The following is a 14,361-nucleotide window of genomic DNA, read 5'->3' as shown; positions in this document are numbered from 1 at the left end:
ACTTGGAGTTCCTCTTCCCCCCAAAAATATCCCCCCAAACCCTTACACCCCCTTTCTGGGGAAGCTTGAGAATAATATCCTAACCAATTGGTTACAAAGTGATCAAAGACCCAAACCCCTGGGTCTTTGGACAATGGAAAAATCAGTCAGGTTCTTAAAAGAAGGATTTTATTAAAAAGAAAATGTAAAAATCAGGATGGAAAATAACTTTACAGGGTAATCAGATTCAAAGAGCCCAGAGGAACCCCCTCTAGCCTTAGTTTCAAAGATACAACAAAACAGGGATAAACCTCCTTCTAGCAAAGGTAAAATTCACAAGTTGAGAAAACAAAGATAAACTCATACGCCTTGCCTGGCTGTTACTTACAAGTTTGAAATATGAGAGACTTGTTCAGAAAGATTTGGAGAACATGGATTGATGTCCGGTCCCTCTTAGTCCCAAGAGTGAACACCACCAAAACAAAGAGCACAAACAAAAGCCTCCCCCCAAGATTTGAAAGTATCTTGTCCCCTTATTGGTCCTTTGGGTCAGGTGTCAGCCAGGTTACCTGAGCTTCTTAACCCTTTACAGGTAAAAGGATTTTGGTGCGTCTGGCCAGGAGGGATTTTATAGTACTGTATACAGGAAGGTTGTTACCCTTCCCTTTATATTTATAACAGCTGGGATGCACAAAAAGAATTAGGCATTGTGACACTACTGCGTCACACTGCCTAACTTTTAGGCATTTGGTAAAATCACTGCAATACACAAAGTCTGAGTTAGGCACCTAAGCTTCTGTACAATGAATGGGGAGAGATAAGCACCTTAGACTGCAATTAACAAAAGCTAGCGTGCTGGGGGGGACCTATCTAAGCTAGCCAGTGGAAGATGCCATCTAGAGGGATGTGCATTAAGACCCACCCCTCTCACAGATATAGACACCTAAGTGTGGGCTGCAGCAAGGTGTCTATTTCCTCTTGTGATTCAGATCCAGGAATCCTCTTTAGACTTACTTGCCTTATGCTGTTTTAGCAAGAAGGTGTGGGGTGGGAGGAATGACTCAGAGTGAGAGAGAGCACACAAGTATGAGAATGACTCTGTAGCCTGGTGGTTAGAGCACTCACCCAAGTTGGGGAGACCCGGGATCCAGTCCCCCTGTTCCAATGACTAATTATTTATCCAAAGTGCAACAGCTTCAATAGAAGAGATTGAGGGAGCTTCACCTCAGAATATCCCATAGCCCAGTGGTTAGGGCACTCACTTGAGTTGTGGCAGATCCCTGTTCAAATCCCTTCTCCCCATCACCAGTGGGCAAATGCTATTCACAAAGCAATGACACTATATCTGACTCCTCAGCCTCAAAAGAAACCTGCACAACACTTTCAAAAGATGAGCCTGGGAGCTTAAATTCATTACTGGACACTAAAAAGCATGGACTGAACAAACACACTGGATTTATGGCTTCTTACAATAATCTATAATCCACCGACCCCCTCTTTTTGTCCAATGACTACAGAGGTGTTAACGGGCCACTTTACCTTAAATGGTTCCTTTGAATATGTGCTAATTACTTATGCCAAGCAATATGCCCCACCTTGCATTTTACCGTGATGCTGGGAGCACCTTTCCCAGACCTGAAGGAGAGCTCTGTGTGGCTCAAAAGCTTGTACCTCTCCCCAAAAGAAGTTGGTCCAATAAAAATATTACATCACTCACTTTGTCTCTCTAATGGGTTTTAAGGCACTCAGTAGCGATGTAATTAACAGACAATTTACATGCTCAAGTATTATTTTATTTGCATGTGTCAATAGGCGCAATAAATGAACATGCATTTTTGTGGCCATCTCTTGTGTGCCCTTCTTCGAGTTTTCAGCAGTGTGCACTACGAAAAGTGGCAAATAAGCTGAAGGAAAGCTTTAATACTGTCTAGGAATGAGTGCCTTACCCTACATCCCCTCAGTCACATAAGTAGTTCTCACTCATGCTAGTAGACCTACCAAAGTCAATGGGGCTACTCAAATATATAAACGGTAGCTGTCTAACTAAGGCTGTGTTGGATCAGGCAGCTCAGGTTTCATCTAGGATCAGAAATGTAGTAGGAAGAGAGACTGAGACATAAGCCCTTGTATTAGAGACCTGGCATGAGACAGGACCTCCTTATAGAATTTGGCAAGAACAGGGCTAATATTGCAGAAATACACATTCCTAAGAAGTGCTAGTTACAGAGTGCTTACGCAAACACATCCCAATATTAAGGGACCAGAGCATTTTGATATTAAGGATGGTACAAAAACATTTCCCACGGATAACAGAACACACTGACCTCTTTTAAAAGATAAGGTTAGGATGACAGTACGTAATAAAGATGTTTTAATTAAACCAACATGTACAAAATAATGGGTAATAACTAGCGATGTCAGGGGGCAGTAACTAACTATGTCAAAGGGACAGTACTAACTTGTTTGTAATGGGGTATAAAAATGTATCTCACAGGGAGTATCTTTGGCCAGCCTAAGGAGCAGTGGAAAGTCCCACCACTACCTAAGCTGCATTCATTGTCACGAGCCTACATGTCTTCGTATACTCGTAGAGTCTGCCAGATGCTGTTACCATGCTTTGCCAACAATAAACCTAGCCGGGTGCCTTTGCTAAAAACCAAATCTGTAAATTTATTAGGCAGTTTAATTAAGGTCTGCTATCTCCGCAGAGCTGGGACAGCACACTGAATAAACACGTACGCAGCCAACATCTGACCACACCAATCATGTTGAAAAGTAGAGATGGCATCAGAAAAGTAACCGTCAAAAAAATCCCAACACATGCAAAATCCCTCCTTGGTACGAAACATATCTGTGTCCTATCTGTTTTCTGAATCATATCTGTATGTTACATGGTAGGAGCTCTTAAACTGATAACAGAAAAACCAGCTACAAGCTATGCTCTATTTCAAAGTTTGAGAACCAACAGTTCACAAAGAAAGCGCACAGTCACACAAAGGTGAACTGCTTGAAAACTTTGATTCTATCCACAGCAGCAACAATTTCAGACAGTTTCAGCCAAACATGAACAAAAATAAACTCTCAGAAATCACTTCTCCCCACTGCAAGATTTTAACGCTCTGTCCAGCTGAACTCATATTCCAAAGGAAATGGCTGTCTCTAAGCAAGCACAAACACACCACACTCGGCGAGGTAATCATCACCCTAGAATAAGCCACTCCAGCATCATCACCCGCTCACGTAAAAAAAAAAAATTAAAATAAAATAAATTAAAATAAAATAAAGCAATTTTCTGCTGAAATCTCTGCCACATTTCACAGCCAGTCATTTAGAAATCACATGGGAATGCTGCATGCATCTGCAAAATCACATCTTCTCTCTCTCCAAAGGCAGAATGAAGGATAATTGTAAAATAATGACAAGTTTAAGAAATGTGCAAAACAGAGTAAAATTCCAAACTGCAAAACAGCTCAAATTTCATTTTAATAACACTACTTTGCACATATATAGCATCATTCATCTGAGGATCTGAAAATGCTTTACAAATAAGCTCTCAACAAATCTTTGAGGTATTGTTACCCTTTTTTTCAGACAGGCAAAGTGACTTTCCCATGGTTATGCAGTGGCTTGCAGAATCTGGTCTAGAACCCAGCACTCCAGGTTATAGGTCCATACTCTAACCACAAGAGCCTCCTTCAACAGACAAGTCAAAACCAGGCAATTCAACCAGATTTACTATTGTAGTGTGATTCACATAGCCCTCTAACTCCCCTGGACAAAATCTCAAAGCTAGAACGTTTCTTGTCTGCTTTCCTCCTCTAACCTCTTTACTTGTCCCAGTGCCCCTGGGCCCATTCTTGTCTCCATTCTTACTCTTCTTTTTAACTTCTCATTCTCTCTAGCTCTTTCCCCTCACACTACAAACATTCTTACTTTCTCCCATCTTACAAAAACCCTCCAATGACCCCCACTTGCCCCATCTCCCTTTTAATCTCTAAGATCATTGAACAAGCTGTCGATAATCACTTTCTGAAGTTCCTCACCCTTCAGTTCTGTCCCAGACCTTCCCAGCAGGGCTGGCTTTAGGCTGATTCCCCCGATTCCCCCGAATCGGGCCCCGCGCCTAAGAGGGCCCCACGCCCGTGCCTAAGAGGGCCCCGCACCCTAAAGAAGAGTGCCTAACTTAGGCGCCTTTTTAATTTTTACTCACCTAGCGGCGGTCCAGGTCTTCGGCGGCACTTCCGGTCTTTGGCGGCATTTCAGTGGCGGGTCCTTCAGTGTCGCGGAAGACCCAGAGCGAGTGAAGGACCCACCGCCAAAGTGCCGCCGAAGACCTGGACCGCCACTGGGTATTCAAATTGGGCCCCACACTTCCTAAAGCCGGCCCTGCTTCCCAATCCAGCCTCCACCCCTAGCACTCCACTGAAATCACTCTCACCAGTTTCTAATGACATCTTCTTCACCAAAACTTAGAATCAATACTCCGTCCCCATACTCCTTTACCTGTCAGCCACCTTCAACACACTTGACCATGCTCCTCTTCTTCAAATCCTGTCCTCCACTGGCTTCCAGGACTCAGTTTTCTCCTGATTCTCCCCTACCTCTATAATCGCTCCAGTGTGTCCTCTGGAGGGTCCTCATCCTCCCACTGGTTTTCTCTGAGGGATTCCACAGGACTCTGTCCTTGGTCCCCTTCTCTTCTTTCTCCACATCTTATCTCTGGATAATGTCATCCACAAATGCAAATTCAACTACCATATCCATTCTGACAACTTACAGATCTCCTCCTCCAGACCTGTTTCCTTCTAATCTCCCCGCTGTCCCTCCCTGCTACCTCCTTTCTCAATTGCTGTGGACAGCACCCCCATTCTACCTGCCTTCTTCAGCTTGGCCCTCTCTCTAGGTCCACACATCTAGACTATGTCTACATCTTGCTGATTCTTTCTGCATAACATCTCTAGGATAGGGCCTTTTCTATCCACACACACAGCTAAAACTCTTTGTCCATGCTCTCATCATCTTGCATCCTTCTCTCTGGCCTTGATAAATACAACCTTGCCCCACTGGCATCCATTCAGTATGGTGCTGCAAAGATTTTCCTAGCTTGTCACTTTGACCATGTCACTCCTCTCTTTACATCCTTCCACTGGCTCCCCATTTTCTATCACATCAAATATAAGCTACTTGTATTCACTTTCAAGGCCTTTCATAGCCTACATCTGCCCTACCTATCATCTCTCAGTCACTTTGGAGATCTTGACTCCTGCCTCATGATGCCAGCCTCTATTGCCCAGTTGTCAAATTCTCAAACAAGCCGCTTTGTGCTTTCTCCCATGCTGTCCCTCATTTGGGAGGAGCTCCCGGTAAATATCCACAAAACTGACACACTATCCTCCTTTAACACCCTCCTCAAAACTCTTTTCCCATGATGCCTCCAAAACACTTGACAATGGTTAAGCTGCTGATGGGCTGAGAACACTGTCTATCAGGCTGGCCAACATTGTCTCATTGTTTCCTTGTATTCTTCCAAATGTCTCTCCATCTGTTGTCCCTTGTCTTTGGGACATGGACTGTCTTTTTGTTCTGGGTTTGTCCAGCACAACGGGGCCCTGGCTCGTAGGTGCTACGTTGATACAAATAAATCACCACCACCACCCATAGCCTTTCCACCACATGAACACAAGTGGAGTGTTTTATCTCTACTGAGGTGACAGCTTTAGTAAAATACAAGCAGTCCCAGCCAGTAGCTCTACAATGGAAGCAAAGCAGAGACTTACCTCCTTTTGATGGTGAGCATTGCTCCTAAGAGGATAATAACAAACATCAGAAGGCCAGCGATAACCCCAGCCATTTTCACTGTGTTGTCAGCTTGCTTTTCGGGCTCCACTGCATTGGAATTCTGGGTGGAAGCTCCTTAAAAGGTGGAGGGAGGAAGGAAATAAAAATTAGAACTTGTAGAAAATATCCCACAGTGATCAGATTTTAATAGTTAAAACCTAATGATATACCTATAAACAAATTGCAGCAGTCAAATTGTCCATCTAGCCTGATCTACTGCTTTCAGCAGTGGCTAGTACCAGATGTTTCAGAGGGAGGTGTAAAGCCCCAGTATAACACACCTGATTAATTTTACAATATTATATTATAGGGGAAAATGTCTTTTTCAGATAGCAATCAGCTTATACCCAGAAGCAGGAGAATTAATAGCAGTTATAATTTTAATCCTACATAGTTTAGCTGCAGGTGCTAATCTTAGGGACAGAAACAGCAAACAGCACAAAGTTTACAGTGAAGCATCCCCATAATAGTTTTGTAGCAACATTTTTTCTTCTGCAGTCAGAAAAAATATGTATTTGCCACTACACTGATTAGACATTCAACAAACATTAATCCAAACATACAAAACAACCCCATCGCCCGCTCAAATCATCTACTTTGTTCCATGTATGAGTTCTTCTGTCTTTGGCAAGGCAACACAATTTTCACCTCAACAGAAAATGTACACTATGGGCATTTAAAAATCAAATATATTTATAAACTTACTCTTTGAAAAGCATTTCCTCTTTCACTTACTTGCCAAGGTCTGACTTCAAGGTTCTGTTTCCCCTCCAATAGTTGATCACTTTGTAGAATGTGGCTGCCCAATTATTTAGCGGTGCTACTCATGGGAAGCCTATTACACCTATGTTGTGTAGACTTCACTAGCTACTGCATTGATTTCCTCCCAGATGTGTTGAGTTTAAATGTGTTGAGTTTGATCCAGAAAGCCTAAAGGTTTTGTGTGACAGTCTATACTATTATGGTCATCATTTTTACAAGACTATGATAAATTTTGTACAAAGTATGTCTTGTAAGGTACCATTTGAAATGTCATAATCTGCTGAATATCATTATTGTGTTAAAATATGTGAGGTTATAAGATTCTACTGTATGATTGTTACTGAAATACATAGAAATTCTGGGGTCCTACATACCAATTTTTCAGAGACAAAGATACACTAGCACCCCAGACTTGTGTTAAAGGGGCATCACCTACTTAAGCGACCATCCTTCAGAAGATGGGAAGTATAAACAAGAAATTTACAGTTCATCACAGGGACGATTCAAAGCTCACATCCACAATTGACTGTGCATCACCATGACTCAGCATGGATGTTTCTAGCACAAGAGATTGAATTATAAAGAAGGAGGAAAACATTTGACTTCATCTCTCGTCCTCCCATCTCTCTGATCATGGCATCAACTCTCAAAGAACTAAACTAAGACAGAGTGGTCCCAGGCTGCAATAACACCCAGCCTGCGAAACAACAGCATATATGGTGAGACAAAAACTTTGCTTTTACAAAAAGAACAGGAGTACTTGTGGCACCTTAGAGACTAACAAATGTATTCGAGCATAAGCTTTCGTGGGCTACAACCCACTTCTTCGGATGCATTTGCTTTTACCGTCACTTCGCTTGTTAAGTTAGGTATTAGCTTGCATATTACTGTTTTATTTTCTTTTGTAACCAATCCTGACTTTTATGTATCATCACTTGTAATCATTTAAAATCTATCTTTCTGCAGTTAATAAACTTATCTTATTGTTTTATCTTAACCAGTGTGTTTGGATTAACCAATGTGTGGGAAACTCCTTTCGGGATAACAATGCTGGTGCATATATCATTTTCCTTTGATGAAATGATGGTCTTTCTATGAGCTTACATTGTTCAATAGTTTGCTGGACAGTACAAGGCACATATTACTGGAGGAACAAGGTTGGGACTAAGAACTTGCAGGTATCGCCCTGTACATAATTAATGAGTGACTGGTCAGAGCACTCCGGGAGTGAATTTGCATGCTGATGGCTGTGTGAACAAGCCAGGAGTGGGTGTTCTGACAGCATAGCAGCATAAAAGACACCCCAGGCTAGAGAATTAAGATGACACAGCTGTTCAACGGTCCAGATTGTACCCTGGGTAATGTCACATTTTGAATCTTGGTTGCCTTAGAGACTACGGGACAAATGCTGATATCAACTGCATTGTTGCTATTATTTATTTAGCTACTGATACAATATCTGACTTCACTGTGGTTATTTGAATTTACAACCAAGATCACAACCTGACTGCATGAGCCATCTTGTCTGTTGAAGTCAGCTGGCTCCTCACACGTGCAGCCCTCAAAGTTGAACACTTATAGGTTGGGAAAGGGGAGCAAGGGTGGAAAGCAAATTGTTCTCATTAGACGGCTCTGAAGTTTGCTTCCCTGATTGGTCTGACAAAGCCCAAGTGTGCTGACCTTCAAGGAAAGTTGAATGGATTCTCTGTTCACCAAGACTAGTTAGTGTTTGAATCAACTTTCTGAGACACAGTTGGGAGTCTCATTAATTAATTTTTGTCATCTTATTATTTTGTCATGTGCTTTAAAAGGTTGTACTGGCCAATATGAATCACAATGGATACATCTGCCTAAATAAAACAAATAAAGAACACACAGGATGTAAATAAGTTCCTACTGGCCAAACCCTGTCCAAACTGATGGACTTCAATGGGATGAGGATCTGGCCCTAAAACAAACAGGAGATGCTGTTTCAAGAGGCTGTTTTCTTCTTGTCAGCTGTTGAAGGGCAAACATGGACCAATGACAAGTAAATAAAGGAAAAAACTAATTTCCAGACATTTTGTTTTCAGACACACATGCAAATGTCAAATTCTACACTAATGGGCTAATAGCCTAAAATTTGATGTGAAGCCAGAGAGAGTCAGTCTGGCCCCCAAAGTTCAAGGGTGCTTAGAACCAGAGTTCTGATGTGAAACTCTCTTTACTCCACACCATGTAGCCTGGAGGGGCTTTTTTTTTCTTTTATCTTTGAAAGTTCTTCTTTAAAATTCATCCCCACACTGCCTTAATAATGTGAACTGGCCAATCGCTAGAGAGAGTCCACATGACGCATTGTGATGGATGGAGCTTGATGGTGGTTAGGGGGTTAGACCTTTGTTTGCCATGCCTCTAGTCTTTCCACCAGGACACTTTCACACCGGATGGAGGTCTGTCTTTTATTGGGGATTGACTTGACCCTCTGGTCAGGTTATCACTCAGTCTTATCTCCCTGAAGGACCCTGTAAGGGTTACCAAATGTCCAGTACACAGGAGTGCCTTACAGTTGCCTCCCTGGGCTCCTTCCTACCACCCACTCTCTTGTCAAAGTCTTGCAGTCTGTTTCACAGGAGTGAGAGAAGAGGTACTAGTTGAACCTTCAGCCCCACTGGGCTCAGCCAACAGGTTCTTCCTCTCCAGGAGTAGGTTTCTGCATTGCCCTTTCTCCGGAGCTCTCAGGGTAGGGCCTTCTCTCTGCCTTGTCAGGCCAATTCAGAGCTGTCTGGCTCCCTATTAAGCTCCACCACTAGCTGGATCATGCTCTGCAGGTGCAGCTGGGTGGGGTCACCTTGTTCCAGAGTTGCTCCTTAATTAACCCTTTTAGTTGTAGTGTCGCATTTATATACCCCACCTCACACACATCCTACTAGGTGAGGTTGAGAATGTTTCTGTGAATCACTTATAGAAACAGATGTCTTTTCTCCTGCAGCCTCTTTCTGGTTACCAATGGGTGATGTTGACTTTTCATAGAATGATAGAAGTGTAGGACTGGAAGGGACCTGGTCTAGTCCAGTCCCCTGTATTCAAGGTAGGACTATGTAATAACTAGACCATTCCTGACAGGTGTTTGTCTAAACTGTACTTAAAACCCCACAATAACGGAGAGTCCACAACCTCCCTAGGCAATTTGTTCCAGTGTTTAACTACCCTGACAGTTAGGAAGTTTTTTCTACTGTCCAACCCAAACCTCCCTTGCTACAATTTAGGCCCATTGCTTTTTGTCCTATGCTCAGAGGTTAACGAGAACAATTTTTCACCCTCCTTCTTGTAACAACCTTTTATGTACTTGAGAACCTTCATCATGTCCCGCCCCAGTTTTCTCTTCTCCATACTAAATAAACCCATTTCCCCCCCAATCTTTCCTCATAAGCTGAAGCTTTCTGCATACGTTTTCTAGATCTTTCATAATTTTTGTTGCTCTCCTCCGGACTTTCTCCAGTTTGTCAACATCTTTCCTGAAAGTGGCACTCAGAACTGGACACAATACTTCAGCTGAGGCCTTGTCAGTAAGGAGTAGAGTGGAAGAATTACTTCTCATCTTTTTGCCTCATTTGGATGTCCTCAAATATTATGAGACAGTTTTGAATGCTGGTATTTCAAATTTCATTCATCAAATTTCAGCACTTGGCTGAGACTGGTTGCATGATGGACGTTACAAAGTTGGAGTCTCATACTATTTATTTTTGTTTAAAATACCTTATTATATTGTCAGGAGTTCAAAACCCTCTGATGTCTGAAAACAAACATTTATAAAAGCTATCAATTTACAGTAGCAATATTTTGAACATAGCTTATGTATTGCCATATCAAATTGTCAAATATAGTGCCATCTGCCAGAGAAGTGCTGAAGATTCAAGGTGAGATTATGAGGCTCTTTTGAAGTCTTCTGACAGTCTTTGCAGTTATCATAGACCCACCTATAGATCCGTATAAATAAATAAATCAGTTATATGCTATAATACACCTTTGAGGCTGTAACCACATCTGCTTTAACAGGCATAACAGCAGTTATCTAAAGGAAAACCTATGCCATTACAGGAAGCAGTGAAGCATACTCAGGAGATGGCATTCTTCACTTTCAGTCTGGCACGCTGTCAGGGAATATTGTGCTTAGAAGTGTCCATATTTCCAGATGAGAATTAAAATTGAGGGCCTCACCACTTGCAATTATGAAGACCCTATTGCGCTTTCCAACAGAGTTGATTAGTGTAAGAAATAATTCCTGTGTACATACAGTTGAAAAACATTTTGGGATCCTTCAGTATGAAAAGTAATAAAAAAAATAAGGAATTGAAAATAAAATATGTATAGTAGGATTTACATAATTTCCATTTGAATTTTGTCTCTTCAGGTCTTGGAGTGAGGTTGGTTAAGAGTTACAGAACATCCCATCAGCTGGACAATCCTGACTCACTGACAGAGCAGAATATATGATAATAGTGCAGCTTTCTTGCCTCAGATGGTTAATACTTGAGCTGTCAAAAGTGTTTGACTTGAAACTCAAAAATAACAGGAGTACTTGTGGCACCTTAGAGACTAACAAATTTATTAGAGCATAAGCTTTCGTGGGCTACAACCCACTTCTTCGGATGCATATAGAGTGAAACATATATTGAGGAGATATATATACACACATACAGAGAGCATGAACAGGTGGGAGTTGTCTTACCAAGTCTGAGAGGCCAAGTACTCCTGTTATTTTTGCGGATACAGACTAACACGGCTGCTACTCTGAAACTTGAAACTCAAAAGTACTCCTAATCAGTTTTCATTTAAGTGCAAACTGTATCTATGAACACATAGTGGTGTTCGAAAATAGTGTTAGAACATCTGCCACGTGTTTGAAACTGGACACAACAGTTTTTGCCCCATCTGGATGTCCTCAAATATTTTGAGACAGTTTCTGACACTGGTATTACAAATTTCATTCAACAAATTTCAGCACTTGGCTGAGACAGGTCGCATGATGGAGATTACACAGTTTGAGTCTCATACTATTTCTTTTAGTTACCTGATTAGTTGAGTTTACTCCAAGTGCTCAGGAGATACAGCAAAAGTTGTTTTTCACTTGGTTTTTCAGAAGAGGCTGCATTTCGCAAATTCTCTGAGCCAGGTTAAGAGAGTCAATCTGCCTCAGCTAACTGTCTTGGAATTGATAATTTTACAGTATCAATAATTCCTAAGCCTCACAATGCAGATGACTCCAATCTGAACTGCTGTCTTAAAATCCTGATTTTTATCTATGCTAATGAATCAGAATAGCATGAACTTAGATGGTATCCCTGAGATACCCAAAATCCTACTAATCATTAATACTTAGTATTTTATTAGTTCAAAGTGCTGTTCATACACTGATTAAATTATCATAACAACCATGCAAGATAGGTAGTTAATTATTCTTATCCTTATTTTACATATCAGGAAATAGGGTCCACAGGCATTCAGAGACTTGCCCAGGACCACACAACTATTTGACAGCAGGATCTAAACCCCAGATTTCCTGAGTCCTGTGCCCATTCCATCAGATCACACAGCCTTTCAAGGAATGCTAGTAAAAACATGAGCAGTTCGCGGAAATGAAGGAGTTGTAAGCTAGGTACAGGAATGGCAGATGGGTCACCAACTTGCTAGAGGCTGAAAGACCTGAAGTGAAAGTAGTGTCTGGAATCAGGCCTGCAGCAGAACCAGTTTCTGGGAAAACTATTGAGCGGAGCTGAGCTGAAGTAGGCTGGCTGATTGGCTACACTGCCTGATTGGTTGGAAGAGTCAGCAGACCGGCTCTCAAGTTCATCAGCTGCTCAAAGCAGTTGCCCTGGCTGTGATAGCTCCTGTGCCTGCTTGTTCCCAGTCTTGCTCCTGTCGTGGAGCCCCACTCCAGGTAACCTGGTTCTGATCCTCTGCTCTGATTTCTGACATCTGACTTCACTTCTAATCCTGGGCTCTGACCCCTCTAACTATGACACTGGGCTCAGATTCCTGGCTACTGACTCCTGTTCTAACCTCTATGCTTGACTCCTGTTCGGACCAGTAGACCTGACTCCTGATCAGACCTCTAAGAATGATCACCCATGTCCCGGTCACATGACAAGACAACACTAAGGAAAATTTTCACTTAGAAAATTGAAGGGCAGCAATAAAAACTGAGAATGAGAAGCCAGCAGGTGAAAAAAGTGAGGTGATGGTTCACATGAAAAACACTCTTAAAAGATAGGTGATTGAAGGGATGGAGCTGAAAAGGAGTGTCAATATAATTTAAAATACAAGTTTACTCTGTGTAGGACCTGTCACACAAACCATGCTCCACATTTAAATGCTCCATATTTAAAATACCGGTTACAAAGTTGAATTAAAAAGTGAAATTGGAGGGAAAGATATGAAGAGCCATAGACAAAAGAGAAGAGGAGGTTTACTTACCTGTAACTGAAAGTTCTTTGAGATTTGTGGTCTCTATCTTTATTCCACTGTGGGTGATGCATGCGAATCATGCAACAAGAGGCGGAGAATTTGAAATCAGCATCCATTGGTTCATGCATGCGCCCTGGCTCACCTCTTGCCTCTGACCCAGGGGATAAAGGTCGGGGTAGACTGACCGTCTATCCGGTTCCTTCCCAACTGTGAATCAGATAAGATCTGAAGTAAAGGGGAAGAAGGGTGAGAAGTGGAATTGATAGGGACCATACATCTCAAAGAACCTCCAGCTACAGGTAAGTATCCTCCTCTTCTTCTTCTTCAAATGATGATTGACAAGCAGTACCTAAGTAGGAGGAGGGTGCGAGGTTGTAGATGGTATGGCTGAGCAGAGCACCACCATTCCAAAGAAGGCATCAGCAGAAGAGTACTGCAATAGGGCATAATGTCTTGTAAATGTGTGAAAGGAGCCCCACATGTCCGCTTTACAGATGTCCAGGAGAGGTACTGCCTGAAGTGATGCCATAGTTGCTACTTGCACTCTGGCAGGATAAGCTCTTACCCCATGGTGGAGGGAGAGGTTTGAAAGCTGACAGCAGAGTAGAATGCAGCCAAAGATCCATTTGGAGATCTGACTCTTTCTGCTATTGCAACTAACAGCCTCAGTGGTTTCCTGATTGGTTTTGTTCTCTGTAGGTAGAAAGCCATGGCCGGCTGAACATCGAGGGAGTGGAGTCTTTGTTCCTCTGCAGAAGCATGCTGTTTTGGGAACAACACAGGTAAGCAAACTGATTGGTTAAAGTGAAATTCCAAAACTACTTTAAGGGTGAATTTGCGGTGTACTCATAAAGAAATCTTATCCTCATGTAATATAACATATGGAGGATCTGTCATTATCACTCCAAGTTCTCCAACCCTTCTTGTGGGGTGATGGCTACAAGGAAAGCAACCTTCATGGAAAGGAGGGACATGGAAGCAAGCAGCTAAAGGCTCAAAGGGGGCCTTCTGAGTGCTGAGAGAACAAGATTTGTGTGCCACTGGGGAGTAGGCTTCTGTGTAGGTGGGAAGGTTCTTATTAAGTCTTTCCACAATCTATTGATCAGTGGATGTGCAAAGACCGAGTAGTCCTGAGATGGTGGATGGTATGCTCTGATCACTGCCAAGTAGACTTGCAAGGAGCTGATGAACAAACCTGATGTCTGCAAAGATAGGATATAGTCCAAGATGAGAGGACTATCTAGTCTCTGGGAGAATGCCTCTTTGGAGTGCCCAGAAAGATAAGTGCTTCCAATTAGCTAGGTAAGATTTTCTAGTAGAGTCCTTTCTAATGTTACA

At 42.2% G+C, this 14,361-nt stretch overlaps 1 protein-coding gene across 2 annotated transcripts in view; it reads right to left on the bottom strand.

Moving 5' to 3' along the window:
- The window catches only part of PTPRT (protein tyrosine phosphatase receptor type T), a 715,579-nt gene that overhangs the window by 101,223 nt on the left and 599,995 nt on the right, over positions 1–14,361 (bottom strand). For both annotated transcript variants that reach the window (XM_065414819.1, XM_065414820.1), the window contains one exon: positions 5,757–5,892. In XM_065414819.1, coding sequence (XP_065270891.1) covers positions 5,757–5,892 — 136 coding nt within the window. The remainder of the gene's footprint in view (positions 1–5,756; positions 5,893–14,361) is intronic.

The sequence above is a fragment of the Emys orbicularis genome, chromosome 12 (genome assembly GCF_028017835.1).
Source record: "Emys orbicularis isolate rEmyOrb1 chromosome 12, rEmyOrb1.hap1, whole genome shotgun sequence".
Lineage (NCBI taxonomy): Eukaryota > Metazoa > Chordata > Testudines > Emydidae > Emys > Emys orbicularis.
Note: the sequence above shows the minus strand (reverse complement) of the source record. Positions and strands in the feature narration are given on the sequence as shown.